This window comes from Aptenodytes forsteri, unplaced genomic scaffold, assembly GCF_000699145.1.
Source record: "Aptenodytes forsteri isolate BGI_AS27 unplaced genomic scaffold, ASM69914v1 Scaffold317, whole genome shotgun sequence".
NCBI classification, from domain to species: domain Eukaryota; kingdom Metazoa; phylum Chordata; class Aves; order Sphenisciformes; family Spheniscidae; genus Aptenodytes; species Aptenodytes forsteri.
Window position 1 is genome coordinate 251,217 of NW_008794415.1, and position 15,562 is coordinate 266,778.

Genomic DNA, 15,562 nt, shown 5'->3' on the forward strand with positions numbered 1-15,562 from the left:
CTTTGTTGTTCTATTAATGGAATATTTCTAAAGTAATAGTAAAAAATTCAATTACCGCTGTTACCTGCAGCTCCCTCGTTTCCTCCTCAGCAGCAGAAGCATGGTATGAGAGAACCTACAGGAAGAGAAAAGCAGCCCTTAGTACAAACAAAAGAGCAATGTGATAAAAAGGTATTTTTCCTAAAGCAGCATTTTCAGCTTGCAGCTGCACTGCATTGCATTGCATTGCATTTGCTGATGAAATCTAGTGTCCATGCAGGGCCTGCACTGGTTTTAAGGGAGCTCTCTGAAAGCGTATGGGGAGGTATCTGCAGCTTTCACAAATCTCCCACAGCACAGAATCTTCTTGAGATAATTAGGCCAAGAAAACGTAAATAGTTTCTATAAAAGAGCAAAGAACTCTGATTTTCTCTTTGGAAAGTTTTCATGCCCCACTTTCAAAGACAAATAATACATGAAACTGCTATAATTATGAGCCTGACATTGTTGCCATAATAATCCTTTCAGGAGTTTATTCAGACAGAAGAGAAAGTTTTGCCCTAACTAAAACTTGGCAAAAAAGTCTGAAAGACAATATGTTTGTTTTAAATTAACAAAATAAGCTCATATTTTTTAGCTGTTGAGAACACAGGACATGAAAATGTTACAGAGTTTTTTAAGCAACTAGAGACTGACTTTTTTTGTAAAGAAGCCATCTTATATACTAACCTATAATCTGTCTGGACTTCCTATATTATCCATAAAGTGTTATAGCAGGAGAGAGAATTGCTAATTTGCCATATAAACAAACAGCTCTTTTTTTTAAAGAACTGAAATTATTTTTACAATAATTTTACCACCTTTTTATTGAACATGACTTAATACAGGTTTATTTGAGAGTTGTAACATTTCTTTTAGAGGCTACGGGGTACATAATCCCCATTTTAGGAATTCTGCAAACACTCTGTTTACATAATGAACGTTAGGAGATCCAAAGTCTACAAATTTCTCACTTTCAGCTTCAAGTTATCACCTCTGAGTAATTCAGCTTCTCAGACTAAAGCCTTCTTTAGCTATTAAACTTAACAGTAACCGATTCAAAGGCTGAGACCAGATGACGTTCATCTTGATATGGTTTGATGGAGTCTGAGGAAATTGCTGAAAACCTACAATAATGCTGCTGTTACTCCACAAACCGGTTTGTCTAAAGGACGGAGCCAAAATCATCACAGAAAACCTCAGACAAGAAAAGGAAGCCCCTAATCCCCCAAACCATTTTCTCTTCCTACGCAACAGAACAAACCCGCTACGTTGCCAACATGTAGCCTCATGTAGAGGAAAAGATGCATTCAGCTCACCACTAAATCTCATGAGTAAAGTTAAAATACAATACCAAATAAAATAGTCTGCTGGCAGATACAGAAACAAGCAGAAAAATTTCTGTGCAATTCAACAGGCCAAATACTGTTCTCCTGGGGGAGAACAATTTCTGTTTAGTATCCATGTGAGTAGCTGCACTTACGTGTAGAACAGACAGGGTCTGGAGAAAATTAGGATCTGTTTTGGGCTAATTAAGGACCACCTAGATTTTGAGCTCACCTCTAATGTCACCATCTGTTTGGCCATGGCTCTTTCTACAGCTTCGTACATCTGTGTATTCTGAATGCCCAAGCCACAAAAGATGACAAATGCTTCCAGGAACTGTTCATCATTTCTGTTGAAAGCCTTGATTTTGCCCGAGTTTTCTTCCATCTTATTCACAAGCTGGCAAACCCCTATGCCAGGATACAGGAATTAAAAGAAGTAATACAGAGAACTGCCAACATATCACCTATTGTATGGAACATCAAGAGAAAAATTAAGTTTAGGACAGTTTAGCCTACAGTATAAACCACCAATATACACAAAAGTGACACATAGGAGTGCTGTAGGATTTTCCCCGAAGTTTTTTTAGAGTAATTTCACTGGTATTATAGAATAAATGCTAAAACGTTATATATTACTTAGTAGACTCAAAAATATTTATTAGGATTTGTAAAACAAAAATGTAGGGCTTTACAGACTTGATTATCTTGTGAAATTCTAGGGTCGTTTAATGTAGGGCTTACAGACTTGATTATCTTGTGAAATTCTAGGGTCGTTTTCATCCTAACTTTTATTATTAATTATTCTAGATTGATTTAATCCCTAAAGACAATTTGTCCTTTAGAGGCTAATTAAATTTAAAGAACATTTATGAAAGTCAGAACAGTGGTACACAGAGTTTTCACTTCCTTATTTGAGTCAGTACTGGAAGTTTTTTAAAATAAGGGAATTAAAAGGAGAATACCCAAGTTGAGGCTCAAGGCTTAAGTATATTTGCTGATTCTATGAGGATGTGATTGAATTACAGCCTGCTTTGTCCTTTAGAGGCTAATTAAATTTAAAGAACATTTATGAAAGTCAGAACAGTGGTACACAGAGTTTTCACTTCCTTATTTGAGTCAGTACTGGAAGTTTTTTAAAATAAGGGAATTAAAAGGAGAATACCCAAGTTGAGGCTCAAGGCTTAAGTATATTTGCTGATTCTATGAGGATGTGATTGAATTACAGCCTGCTCCGAAGACTGCTGAACTCATTGAAAAGCATCTTACTGAATTTAGCATGTTAGGTTCAATCTTGTTGGTAGTTGGATCTCTTTATTTTCTGTTAAGAATTTCTGGACTTTTCTGTGCATGTGCCAGTGAAAGGTCTGACAGGTGACTTCTACCAAACCTTGCTGCAGCTTAAATCCCTGACACCATTTTAAGCAGAGGGAAATTGACACATACACCTCACTTTAGTTTTACCTAGCGGATGGCAGTTTCTGCTAAGATATCAGAATATTAATTAAAGCAGCTGCATTGTAAGTATACATTGTCTTTGGCCAAAACTGCTTTGGGGGTGATTATTGTCTTGAGTCCAAACGTTTTCCCACTCTCACGAGTGTGAGTTCTAACAGTTTTGAGCATAAAAGCTAGCATTTTCCTGGCCAACTGCAAATAATTATTCCAGTGAAAATAATAGTTGCAAATTAAAAATTCTGAAAAAAACTACTAAATGAAAAAGTCTTCATTTTCTATAAATTGCTATTGAGTACCATTTGTATACTTCATGTATTTTATGAACAACACTTTGCAGCAGAAAGAGTAAAATATTAAATATGTATTTAACCAGCAAAAGAGAAGGTAACTATTTAGCATGGTGTTTCCAGAACACTCTCAACAATTTTTAGGTTTTCTTGCATCAGTAGAGCTACTCCTAATTTACACAGGATATACGAACAGAATCTGAATGCCTTACACTTCGCCACCCTCAGGTCAGGGAGGCCGGATTTGCTCTCTGCTTATGGGTAGGGAAGAAATTATAATGAATACTATTTTACAGCAGTACCAACAGTGAACATAATCAGCAGCTACTGTAAGGTCTTGTCAGTGCCAGTAATTTTTTATATGAAAGTATTTCCAGCATTTTAGTACTCCATATTTACAGACTAAAAAGCTCATTGAGCTTTATAATTAAAAGGAAAAAAAGTCTTTGAAGGAGCCAGTGTGCATCTTCCCTGTTACAGCAGGTAGAAAAACTGAGGAAAAGAATGTAGCACACACATGCAAACTGTGTTTTTAGAAGAACACTGGCCTGGCCTGTAGAAGTTTTAATGTCTGGTGACAATGTAACACTGTCCTGTTTCCAAATTACATTCTGTTTGGGGAACTTATTTTAGTATCAAAGTCTCCTCTAAAGAGATCAGTAAAAATATTATAACTGTAGCTGTAAACTGCTGTGGCAGGGGTTGTGGTATCTGAATATTGCAAACAGGATTCTGAACCTTAATGGAATGAGATGACTACATACTTGAATGATAGTAAAAATATATAATCCCAGCAAATAAGGGTTCACTAAGAACAAGATTTACTTTCCCTGGGAAAAAGAAGCTGACTTACAAAGCTCTATAGGAAAATCTAATGAAACTCACTTTCAGATCTCTGTTTAGTACTGTTTATGGCATTATAATTATGTCCATAGCAACTGTGATGTAACGAACACAAGATTAAAACTCAACAGTGAATAAGCCACAAAAGCAAATGAATTCTTAAAAGATGCAGCATTTGGATGCGTGTAAATGTCTCTTAAAAAAATGAAAGAACTGCAGTAAATATACTATGTAGTACTTAAGACTCTTTAACTGTAATCTTTTTCAAAAGCTTCCCCAAAGCATTGAGGGGTCCACACATTACAATTAAAGGAACTCAGAAGTCTTTTATTGGGACGTAGTTATAAAACCACAGAAAGATTCTGTAAAGCTTTCACCACATACCTGAAAAATGCAAAAGTCAGGAGAATAAAAAAGTTCTTCTCATCTCTCTTGCCAGTAAGATTTGCTTGGTTTTGCTGTGGACAGTTTTTCCCACCCCATGCCTATCTGCACACCCCACTTCCCAAATTCTGGTTTTGGGTATACTAATCTTGAAAATAAAAAAGTAGACGTAATAATAGTCTTACATAGTATATAGTATGCTAAAGGTACTTCTGGGGTATTGTCCCAAACACAACTTCTTGACCTTGCCCTATTAAAGATCTGAACATTAGGCAGGCTGTGAAACCTTAAAAGACTTTGAAGAACATTTCCCAGTGAGAATTACTCAGATTTGAAAAACCCACCTAAATGGGTGGCCTGACTGAAACTTTCAGTTTGAAATTCCACAGACAATAACAATAGAAAAAACCCTATATGAGATCAGATGCAACTGTTTTATCAGTAGCTAACAGCATAGTGAAGTATCTCTAATTAAAGCTCAACAGTTCAATCATCATCTTGGTCTTCTAGGGTCTGGTAGAATATTTAAAACAAAGTAATAAAAGAACTCATTAAAGAAGCTGATATCAAAAGAAATTTCAGAGAACTCCATTAGGTAAAGATGATGCTTCTCTTTCTGCTTCAGGAGTTAAAAAAAAAAATCTGTCTTCATGGAAAAGGGACCTCATATTTACCATGTACATTGGGTTATGCAGTTTTGCCATAATTCTCAAGGAAAATTATCTGAAGACCATTAAAAACATGCATTCTTGGAACTCTTAACATTTACTTGCCAAATTTTGTAAAGCTGAGGAAGTTGGATTCATGCTGCTATCTAGGAATCAGTATATTTTATGTTCTGTTTGCTTGTGGAACTTACTGATGCCAGGAAAGCAGGCTGACACTCATTCTACTCTTCATGGGACAGGGAAGTCCTGGTAATTTCCAAAAGCATCATCATCCTTTTGTTTAAGGTGAATCTGAAACTCACTGAAAGACTTAAAGCTCATCAAGCTTATTCCCTGACCAGATCCTCAAAACTATTCAGGCGTATACTCATCTTTGAGGACCCAGACCATGGCCACCTAGATATTTTTAAGGAACCAGAGATAAGAAGGCTTCTAAGTTTCCATAAGCATCTAGGCCTATGTGGACCCAACCAATGTCAAATTTCTTCTGCAAATGTTACCCCAGGAAACCAGTGGTACTATGGCCACTCTTTAAAATAGAAGAAAAGTAGTTTTAGAAAAAACAAAGGAGATGCTGCAGAGATATTTACACTGGGTAGCTTTAGACACAGTGTCTTACGATAGGACTGTAGGCTCCTTATGTAGTCCACAGATAGAAGCAGGCACCTCCAAAGGGCAATTCGTAGCACCAAAATTGCACAGCAGCTAGCCTTCTAATGTGTGAATCTTTCCATAGCTGAGTCTCATTTGAGGAAACTGTCAATGTCTGTGCAGTTTAACTTGCCTTTCCACATGCCACCACTGTTCTCTAAAAGCCCAGCACTACAGACAGCTCAGGCCTAAAGAGCTTATTTACCGATACGTCTTCTCTTCCTTCCACTGCCTTGTAAAAGATCTACACAAGCAAGAGTGGTAACTGACTCTCTAAACAGGAAGCAATGAAAATAATTTTGCTTACAGAAAATTTTCGAAGGCAAAGAAGCTATAAAAATGGTGAAGTATCACAAGAGTGTTGTAAATACTTGGTAACTTATTAGGTAAGCTATTTACAGTCAAGGTTGCAGTGGACTTATTAGTTGAAAACATGATAATTAAGGATCTTTTCTCCTGGGCTGAGATTCCATGTTGCTGAGATTTTACTGTGGAGCACAGAAATATTTCTATGAAATGTATAAAAATATTTTTTGTAAAGATACCTACCTATCACTTTATTCTTTTTCCCATTTTTAATTGGTGTACACAGCAAACTCTTTATGTGTTGACTTACATTTTCTGCATTGTCATTCTGTTAAACAAACAAAAAAATACAGTTACAATTTTAAAGACTAACGTTTAAGTGGCTGAAGTGAAAAAGCTGTAGAGCTAGGGTCTACAACTCTTCTTGGCTTACATACTCCTTCAAAAAGCAACCACGTCTTCAAAGAATTTGTACATCTTTGGCTGGACATAATAAACACTGTATCTGATACAAGCTTTGGTGAATAACAATACAGGTAATGATGATAATCTTCGTTCAGTAGGAGTGTACAGTGACTTGTGTAATTGTGCTAAAAATGTGCTAATTTTATAATAAGTTCTTTCATTAGAAGGTACCACTTCTATGAAAATGACAACTTTGCACCAAGACAAAGTGTTCCACTCAGTGCAGCTGAAAAGAGATCAGATGGGCTTTAGGACACTTTTTTTACTCTCATCAGGTGATGAGCTGTGAAAGGAACTCACCTCTCCCCTTTCCAGTATATCCCCTCACTTGCAATACAGCAATGTAAGGAACAGGTGTCATAAAACAAGAGTAACTACCTGACATTAAGCTAACTGTGCATTTTGTGGCACTAAAATTTTTGTAAACTCTTTTGGTTTGTTTGAGATGCCTTGATTAATCCACCAACGCAATGACAGGAGGCTTAGTGGAGACCAAATTATGATCCAAAGAACAACAGGTAGGAAAACTACCACCAACTAGGTCAACGTTCTGCAGTCTTCCAAAGACCTGGTGCTGTGCAAGAACTGTAGACAGTTTCTTTGCAGGCAAATGCACAAACACTATAATGCTTACAAGTGGCAATAGGAAATGTGATTCTATCATTTTATTCTATTAAGCATTAAAGGATTTCATCATGCCAGATACTTTACGTGACTCCAGGAACTTAAGTAGTACTACTTAATAGTAGCCCATTACCAAGAGGGTATATGGAATAACTCAAGAGTAGGATTTACTGTTTTCTGAACTGTGACATACCTGTGAAATCAGCTGTAAAAAAGGATATAAGAATCAGCATCTCTCCCTAGACCTCTCCAGCAAGGGCAGCTGAGAAACACAAAGTCAAGCTTGCGTGAAAATTGGTTTATGGCTACCCTGAGAAGAACCTGCTGTTTCATGGTAAAGTTCAGATGCATTGAAAGTCAAACTGGGCTGGATTGGAAATAAGACGACAGTGCTCCCGTATGAACAGGAAGGAGATTAAGCAAAAACAGGCTTAAATGCCTTTAAGGAGTCTTGTAGATATTTGAACTTTGTCCCCACTGCACTAACTTTGTTGGTTCAGGGAAGAACACGTATACATGACTGCTGAAGCTTAGCATTTGGCTTCCACACCGTCCTTGCAAGTGGCCTGAACCTGAGGCAGACAACATCACGGCTTTTCCACAAATAAACCCAAGCTGTTGTCCTGCCTCATGTCACTACCTAGGTAGCTGAGGCCACCAAAGCATTTAGAAAGCACAAAGTTATTTTCATAAGGTGAGTAAGCATGCTGTTGAATGTCCTCTGAAGAAAGAGGCAAGCCAGGGTTTCTAGGGCACTAGGTACACCTGGGATTTCCCTCATGTCAGGGTTTGTCAGATTTCAAAACACTTAGCCTACAGCCCTGCCTTGAGATTGCTCCTACACAGTGGTGGACATGCAGCCACTGTGCGTTGAAAAACATTATCCAAAATTCCTTCTCGCAGTACTATTATTTTCTTTTTATGAGCTTCTTTTACATGCATAAGGTGTAAGTCATCTAGATTCCAGGCAAAAATGCAAAAGAATTCTAACCCTGCTGACAGAGTGAAAGGCCTGTTTCAGACAAACAATTGTTTGGATGACTCTCAAGGTATTAATTTTATTTTAAAATGTCTTCAAAATAATCACCTCTTTCTTTATTGACCTAATACAGTATATCCGTCCAATTCTGTTTTTACTTCCACTCCTGCAGTTAAGATAGCTTTGGGCCCTGTACTGCAAAGTGGTGAGCACTCAGTTGCTGTGTTGCTCAGTCCTTCATAGAAACCCACTCCAAAACATCCATGAAACCTTGCACAGAGAAAAAGGGAAGCAACACAGCTCCCCACCATGAGCCTGTCCCTTCTTTCCACTTACGGGAACAATCACAATGAACACTGTATTTTCTGACCTTTTCGTTGTGCATCTCAGAACAGAGTTTGGTAAAAAGCTATCTGCTGATCATAGTAACTCCTCTCCCTCTTATTACCCTCTCCCTGAGCCCCTCTAGCCAACAGGCTCAAATATAATAAGAGCAGACATCTTTCTAATTTCTGCATTGACAGGAAAATACAGAATTACAAGTTTGCTTTTTGTTGATGATGACTTTGAAGGTAACCTGACTGCAATCTGAGTCTTGCCAAGTGACCTTCCCTCCTAACTCTCCAGTATCTGTGTGTTCAGTAGTACACCATACCACAAGCTCACACTTGAGGAAGCATGAAGCAAAAACTCCCAAAGAAAAGTGAAGTTGTTCCTTCTCCAAAACAGCAAAGAACTTGCATCTGTAATATTAATCTTTGCCAGAACAAGAAGGGAAAGGAGAGGATAAAAGGGAAGGACCTTCTGAGAGCCTCCCAACACTCACAGTAAACTACCGAGGATTACTGTGAAAACCTCCAACGGTTCTTCACTGAAATGTTTTCCACAGAACATATTGCAAGCTCTCCACATCGCACTGTCTGTTTATCGACAAATTAATATTAGGCTTTTTTAATAATGGCTGTAGGGCTAAATCCCTCCCCTGGCCACCCAGCTCGCTGTGTGAGTATTGTACCATTTCTTCACTGATAATGAATTTTATCAAGCAAATGCACCTTCCTTTGCATTTGCGTAATTCTAACTGTGGCCACTAAATGAATAGAAATAATAAGGGGAAACCAAAAAAGGTTTGAAAGGTAAACAGAAAAACATTTTCCATTTCTGAATTTCAAATCTAAGCTTATTTTACTTACTGTCCAGGGAAATCTTCTGTCTTTGCAGACATCTGGGATGTTAAGAGGCTCCATCGTATTCTTGACATACTGAGCATACATATAATTGATTTTGTTTGTATCATAGTCCCTGAAGGATATAACATTATTATTATGTGCTTAGTATGAAAATGGGTCATTTCATTATGCAAAGCACGTAATTGTAATATCTTTCCTGTATGAGGAAAGGCTATAACCAATAGATATATAATGGAGTTGAGTTCAAATCCTGTATCCTAATCCAGCCATCATCACAAAACGGCAGACTGGATTGATTTATATGTTCCACCATTTCTTTAACATTCAACAACGTTAACACTGAACACCAAACTTAAGAAATAAACAAATCAGTACAGTTTATGGAGGTGAAGGATAAAGAATGAACAACTGGGTTTATATTAAAATAAACAGAACTTTTTGAAAACAAACTCCATTCACAAATCTGACACACTTGAAAAAATCAATACTGGATGAAATTCACATCTTCTTTAAACGGAGTGCAGCAGGTAACATCTGTGAATTTTCTGCTTCTAAGTTCATTTCAAATTTGTTTTAAAAGTAAAGGCACAATCAGTTGCATGGGGATTCTGTTACTGAAATAGAACTGTTTATTCCAAATCAGGACATAAAATTATGAAATCAATCATCTCCTACTTTTTTAGCCATGATGTATTTAATTAAGGCATTTCAATTCTCTTGGACCCTTTGCCTGCTTTGGCGGAGGACGTATGTCCTAATAATAAACCTATTCTCATCAAGCTCCTGTAGTTTCCCTCCGACATTTGACTTGACTTTAGTTATCCTGGTGTAAGGATGTTCACGGTGCTGGAGGCAGGGAATTATTCTTTTGTTATTTCACAAACTTGGTTATACAAGGCAATGCCCCACAATTCTGAAAACCAGTCTGATTTGGGGTTTGATTCAGGGTCCTTGATTACACAATAAGCCTGAAATTTTATTATGTAAAGTAATACTTCCCATCTAATCCATGTCATTATATTTCTGCTATTGCCCAAAATCGCGCCCTTCAAGCACAGCAGAAGTTCTAACTCCAATGGTTGACTCATAGTACAGTCCTTGGCATTTAATTGTGCCGTCTCATGAACAAGATTCAGATATGCAATTAAGCCTCTGAGATCCCTTCCCTATCAGTTATGAGAAATAATTTACTGATGGCCCATGCAAGCAGTAAATTATGTTTTGAGTCCATTAACTAGTAACCATGAAAGGGATAATGAATAGGAAGGGTAAATTCTCTTTACCATTCTTATAGTGTAGAAGAGGAAGTAAACAGGAACTTTCTCTTTCACCCTGTGATCTTACTAGCCTGTGGTACCTCTGTACTTTCTGGTTGTACATTGTCTAAAATCATAATACAGCTCAACAGTTTTTAGTTGCTCAAGCCACACACTTTGGACATAATTTTCTAATATATGGAATTAAATTTAATATAATAAATGTTAACTGCAGAAAAGATTAAAGGGGTACAGAAATCTCCATTTTCTCTCTGCACACTGTATCTGTAGTAGTGCATTTTATATACAACTGTGTCTCACTCTTTTGACATTATTTGAAACAACTGTTTCTGATGACAGAGAAAGGTAATGGATACAGTAATTTTCAAACTTCAATACAGAGGTTCAGACTAAATTAATAAATGTTCACTGCAGAAAAGATTAAAGGGGTACAGAAATCTCCATTTTCTCTCTGCACACTGTATCTGTAGTAGTGCATTTTATATACAACTGTGTCTCACTCTTTTGACATTATTTGAAACAACTGTTTCTGATGACAGAGAAAGGTAATGGATACAGTAATTTTCAAACTTCAATACAGAGGTTCAGACTAAATTTGGAAACTATTTAATCTGGGTATTTTAATCCAACTATTTTTACATCTTTCCCTTCCTCCGAGTTGAACTTCTTCATGGTTTCTCAAAGATGACTGAAAGTTAGAACTTTAGGACCTTATTCCTGATTTAGTCAGTCATGTTCTTTGAGTCAGCTTCCCTATCTATGAAATATGAAAAGAATAAAGATTAAAATAATTAATTAAAATCATTAGTATCTACTAATGTGGATATGTCTACTCTACAACAGTCATCTACGCAGATTTCTTACAGATCAGTTGTAGAGCAGCCCACCAACTTAGATTTTTACTTCTCACATTTTGTACCTTTCCATAGCTTAGCCTTGTGATACAACTATGTACTTAGACCTGACAAAGTGAAGAGATCAGGCCCTACTCTCCTCAGTGTGACCTTTTAAGGCAATAGAGTTTGTCTATGTACATTTCAGGGCAAAACCTGTTCTATAAAAATAGCAGTAATACATGGTACCCAGTGGAAATAGTTTCTTCCACGTTCTCCTGGGATGAGCAAAAGTTCGAATTCATTGTTTTACCTCTTCAGATTTTCAGCTGAGTCTTCTAATTCCTCAGATTCCATGTGAAACACACTAGAAAATGAATCCTGGAAAACCAAGAGGATATTTTAATATATAGGTGTATAAGGTTGTCGTAAGTTAGAATAGTAGTAGTCATGAAAAGCTTGTTGCAGTTATCAAAACCTATTCTGTAATAAAGACAAGTGTAATATTATTTAACTTAATTTCACTTCTAGCAGCAAGCATACAGGGTCCTACCACAAAAATATCTTTTCATACAACTTTAAATATCATTGAAGTGTCTTGAATCGCTACTGATCGCTCTGAGAAGAAATGCCAGTATTTACAAGCTGTGCCAAATTTATCTGTCAGCACAGAACTACTTTATTTTAACATTCATCCAATTCTAGACCTGCTTTGATTGGACGGGTGAGGACATCAAAACCTTTTGAACATACTGACTGATCTCTGTGTTGCTTTTCATGCAGCCTTTTTTAACAGCTGAGAAGCCTAAATGTAGAGAGAAATTAGATTCTCTCTGTACTAAAGATTCAAACTACAGACTGCAAACTAGGTGCTGGAGTTTATCTAACTTGCAAGGACAGTGTGAATATGTGAATACAAAAATTGTGTAAATTCCTCTTCTGTATTCTTGTGTGCAGGAGTGACTCTTCTAAATACAGTGAGAGATGGGATTGTGGCAGATGATCACAAGTGCTGTGTGTTATTTCTGTGCTACAGAACCTGGAAATGCTTCCTCACTTCCAGATCTTGGTACCCCCGTATCTATAACGAGTAATAAAGGTAAAACTAGCAATGCCAGTACAAGACTGAGGCATGCATATCCTGCTTCTTGTTCTGCAGCCTGTTTTCAACAGGAAGGAAATACAGGTGGGCAGATTGGCAAGGAGTTGTGCTTTGCTTCAGTGAGCCAGGATCTTGGGACAGGCCATGATTCTGTTTAGATACCTTGTTTAGATACTCCCTGCTTAGATATACTCAAGAAATAAAAAGTGCCATCAAAACTGATTCTGCGCAGGAAGCAAAGGCCACATTGTTTTTCTCCCAGCCTTTTCCTTTTTTCCATGCTACATCAGTAGCCAAGAAAATGAGTTATGAAAGAGTTCAACATGCAAGATCTATGCCATAGGAGAGAGCTTAGAGCCATAGTTTGCCAACAGGTAATGCAAAATGGCTGCATAAAATGGCAGTCTAGCCTACACAAAGACCGAAGCCTCCCAAGTCAACACCTAACCTGAGTAGATGCCGTAAAAGAAAAGGCAGAGGACAAAAAGGTGACAGAGCATACTATGGGTTTGAAATACTATTGAGTCAGAATGGAGGGAAGCCCACACTGCTCCCGGGGAATAAACACTTCTGCCTTTAGAAAAAAACATACTCACAGTACAATCTTCATCCACTATGAAGATGGTACATCTCTGCACTTGCATGAAGGATATTATAGTGGCAGCTATCTTCTTCAGAATTACTTCCAAAGACTGCTGCTCTTCAAAAATCAGGCTGGCAAGATCAAGAAGCACCTGGGGAGAAGGTCTTTTGTGAAATTTTGACTAATTGTGATTTAAGCAATAATTATTATTACTACTGTCTTTGATTCTTCTTCTCTTCCCTGAATCAAGGAAGTCAACATGTATGTCTGTGACCAAAATTAAGTTTTGGCTCTCACACAGACTGCAAGGTAACAGTAAACAATAGCCAGTTTGACACTTTTGATGGAAGAAATAAATAGCATAGTTAGCTGTCTGATGTTTTCGGTCAGAGAGACAGAATAGATTTATGCATTAACAGTTCATCAAATGAAACCTGAGAAATCCAGACAGCACACAGTTATTTGTCCTTAGGAAACCTAATAGTTTCCTATGGCTCCTGTGTGCATTCTAAAAACAGTGATATTTACATTTCTTAAGACTTTTGAACAGAATTATTATCTCTTATAATTCTAACAGATCCTAATGAACTCATTTGGTGAAAACATAATTTAGATAGTCTGCTGTATTTCAAAGCTGCTGCTGAAGACTTAGCTGCTCAGATGTGCTCGTATTATATTCCTTTTTTCCTCACAAGAAGCATGGAGCCAATTTGAAAAGATTTTCCAAATTTGTACCAATTTACAAACACTGATAGTCACTTGGAAACTCAGACCTACCAGAAAATTTTTAAAACAACTGCTGCCTAGTTGTTTCTCCAAAATCTTTTCATACCATATATGGCAGACATATTCACCCATAAAGGCCATGGCATTAATAACCCATCAGTTATAAAGATGGCTGCAAAACACAGTTACATTAATCAGAAGGAAATTCAGTTTTCCATCTGGTCATTACTGAAAATATGTTTGGTGACTATTTATAGTTGTAGTAGACTAAAAGAGAAATCTGTATACCTCTACTGTTCTGTAGGGATAATTCTATCTGAAATTTCTGGAGTGTGTACACCTCTGGTTGTATAATATGTACAGTGAGCCACATGGTAACTTCAGGCAATAACGAGTATATTGACATGGAATGAATTTCCTGACATGTAGCTTTACCTTCTTCCCCTAGACGGTCCGCTTCTCGCAGCCCAGGCTGGAATGTGCCCAGCTACTTCTCAGTGCACTTAGTTAGAGCTTTATCAGAGATACACAGCATTCAATTAGAGTAATTAAAAATAGCCAAGGAATAACTACCATATGAGAAATATCAGGAGCAGGCACTGATTACTAGCTAACCATCGTAATTTCTGTATTCTTGGGACAAACCTGTTGACCATACCTGATTACGCCTGTTCTCAAGCAAAGATGTCTCATACAATTGAGCGTTGTGAAGAACAATTCCACAAAATGCCAAATACGCGGCAAAATCCTGAGGACAAATGAACATCAACACCTCATGAAGATAATGTCTCACAGCATCTTACCTCTATTCAAAGATAAGCTACTGCAATTTTTTGTTTTCACTTTGAAGTATTAATTGATATTTTTAAGTTATTTTTGGCAACCATTCAGGTTTGGGTTTTTTTCCAGTTATTGCTATATTGAGAAGTGATACAGTATTCTAAAAAGGATCACTACACAAATTTTAATATTCAAAATATGTTTGTTGGGGATGCCAGGAGAGTTAGAACCAATTAATAAAAAATGATATCAAAAGTTATGAAACTGTTTTACAGTGCATTTCAGTAGAGTAAGCCTGTGTTTCAGAGATGTATGAGATGATACCATGCTGATCCAGAAATTAAACTATTCTACATCCACATTTCTCATGGCTTCATAAAGAAAGAAATTTGCAGTATTACCAGGAATTTTTACTTTTTCTGAGCTGTTTAATTTTTAATAACTTTAAAATTTCTGATCAGCATGAAAAGTAATAACATATCCATCTCCCGTTCCCCTATGAAAATAGAAGAGACATAAATGTCCAGCTTTTATACCTTTTCATCTTGTTCAGTGAAAGTGCCACCAATTCCAGATTTCTTATTGATTGCTTGAGCCACACCAACAACCTAGTGTATTCAAAATGGAGTAATTAGGTAATTTTTAGGAGTCTGTCATTGGATTCTGCTTCTAGACATATTTATAGAAGATAATAAATGACCATTACAGGTATTCATTTGGTTGACCTTTGGATAACAGAAGATATTTAAGCCTGTTTTTTCCTAGTGTATTCATATTACAAATAGCTGACAATGAACCTGAAATATCAAAAAAAAAAAAAGTGGCATGAGTCCTGGATGCTCTTATGAAGAGGGGTTGATTTGATCCAAAATTGATTCTATAAACTGGAACAATCATCTCCCAGAAAGACAACAACAGTTTACACTTGTCCTGGTTTCGGCAGGGATAGAGTTAATTTCCTTCCTAGTAGCTGGTACAGTGCTGTGTTTTGGATTTAGGGTGAGAACAATGTTGATAACACACCGATGTTTTAGTTGTTGCTGAGCAGTGCTTACACTAGTCA

General features: G+C 37.0%; 1 protein-coding gene across 1 annotated transcript in view; it reads right to left on the reverse strand.

Annotated features, from left to right (window-relative positions):
* The window catches only part of PDE5A (phosphodiesterase 5A), a 65,171-nt gene that overhangs the window by 22,903 nt on the left and 26,706 nt on the right, over positions 1-15,562 (reverse strand). The window contains exons 4-11 of the mRNA XM_009289371.2: positions 15,036-15,107; positions 14,378-14,467; positions 13,007-13,144; positions 11,622-11,689; positions 9,202-9,310; positions 6,184-6,268; positions 1,579-1,754; positions 56-115 (exon numbers count right to left, since the gene is read on the reverse strand). Of these exons, the coding sequence (XP_009287646.1) occupies positions 56-115; positions 1,579-1,754; positions 6,184-6,268; positions 9,202-9,310; positions 11,622-11,689; positions 13,007-13,144; positions 14,378-14,467; positions 15,036-15,107 (798 nt within the window). The remainder of the gene's footprint in view (positions 1-55; positions 116-1,578; positions 1,755-6,183; positions 6,269-9,201; positions 9,311-11,621; positions 11,690-13,006; positions 13,145-14,377; positions 14,468-15,035; positions 15,108-15,562) is intronic.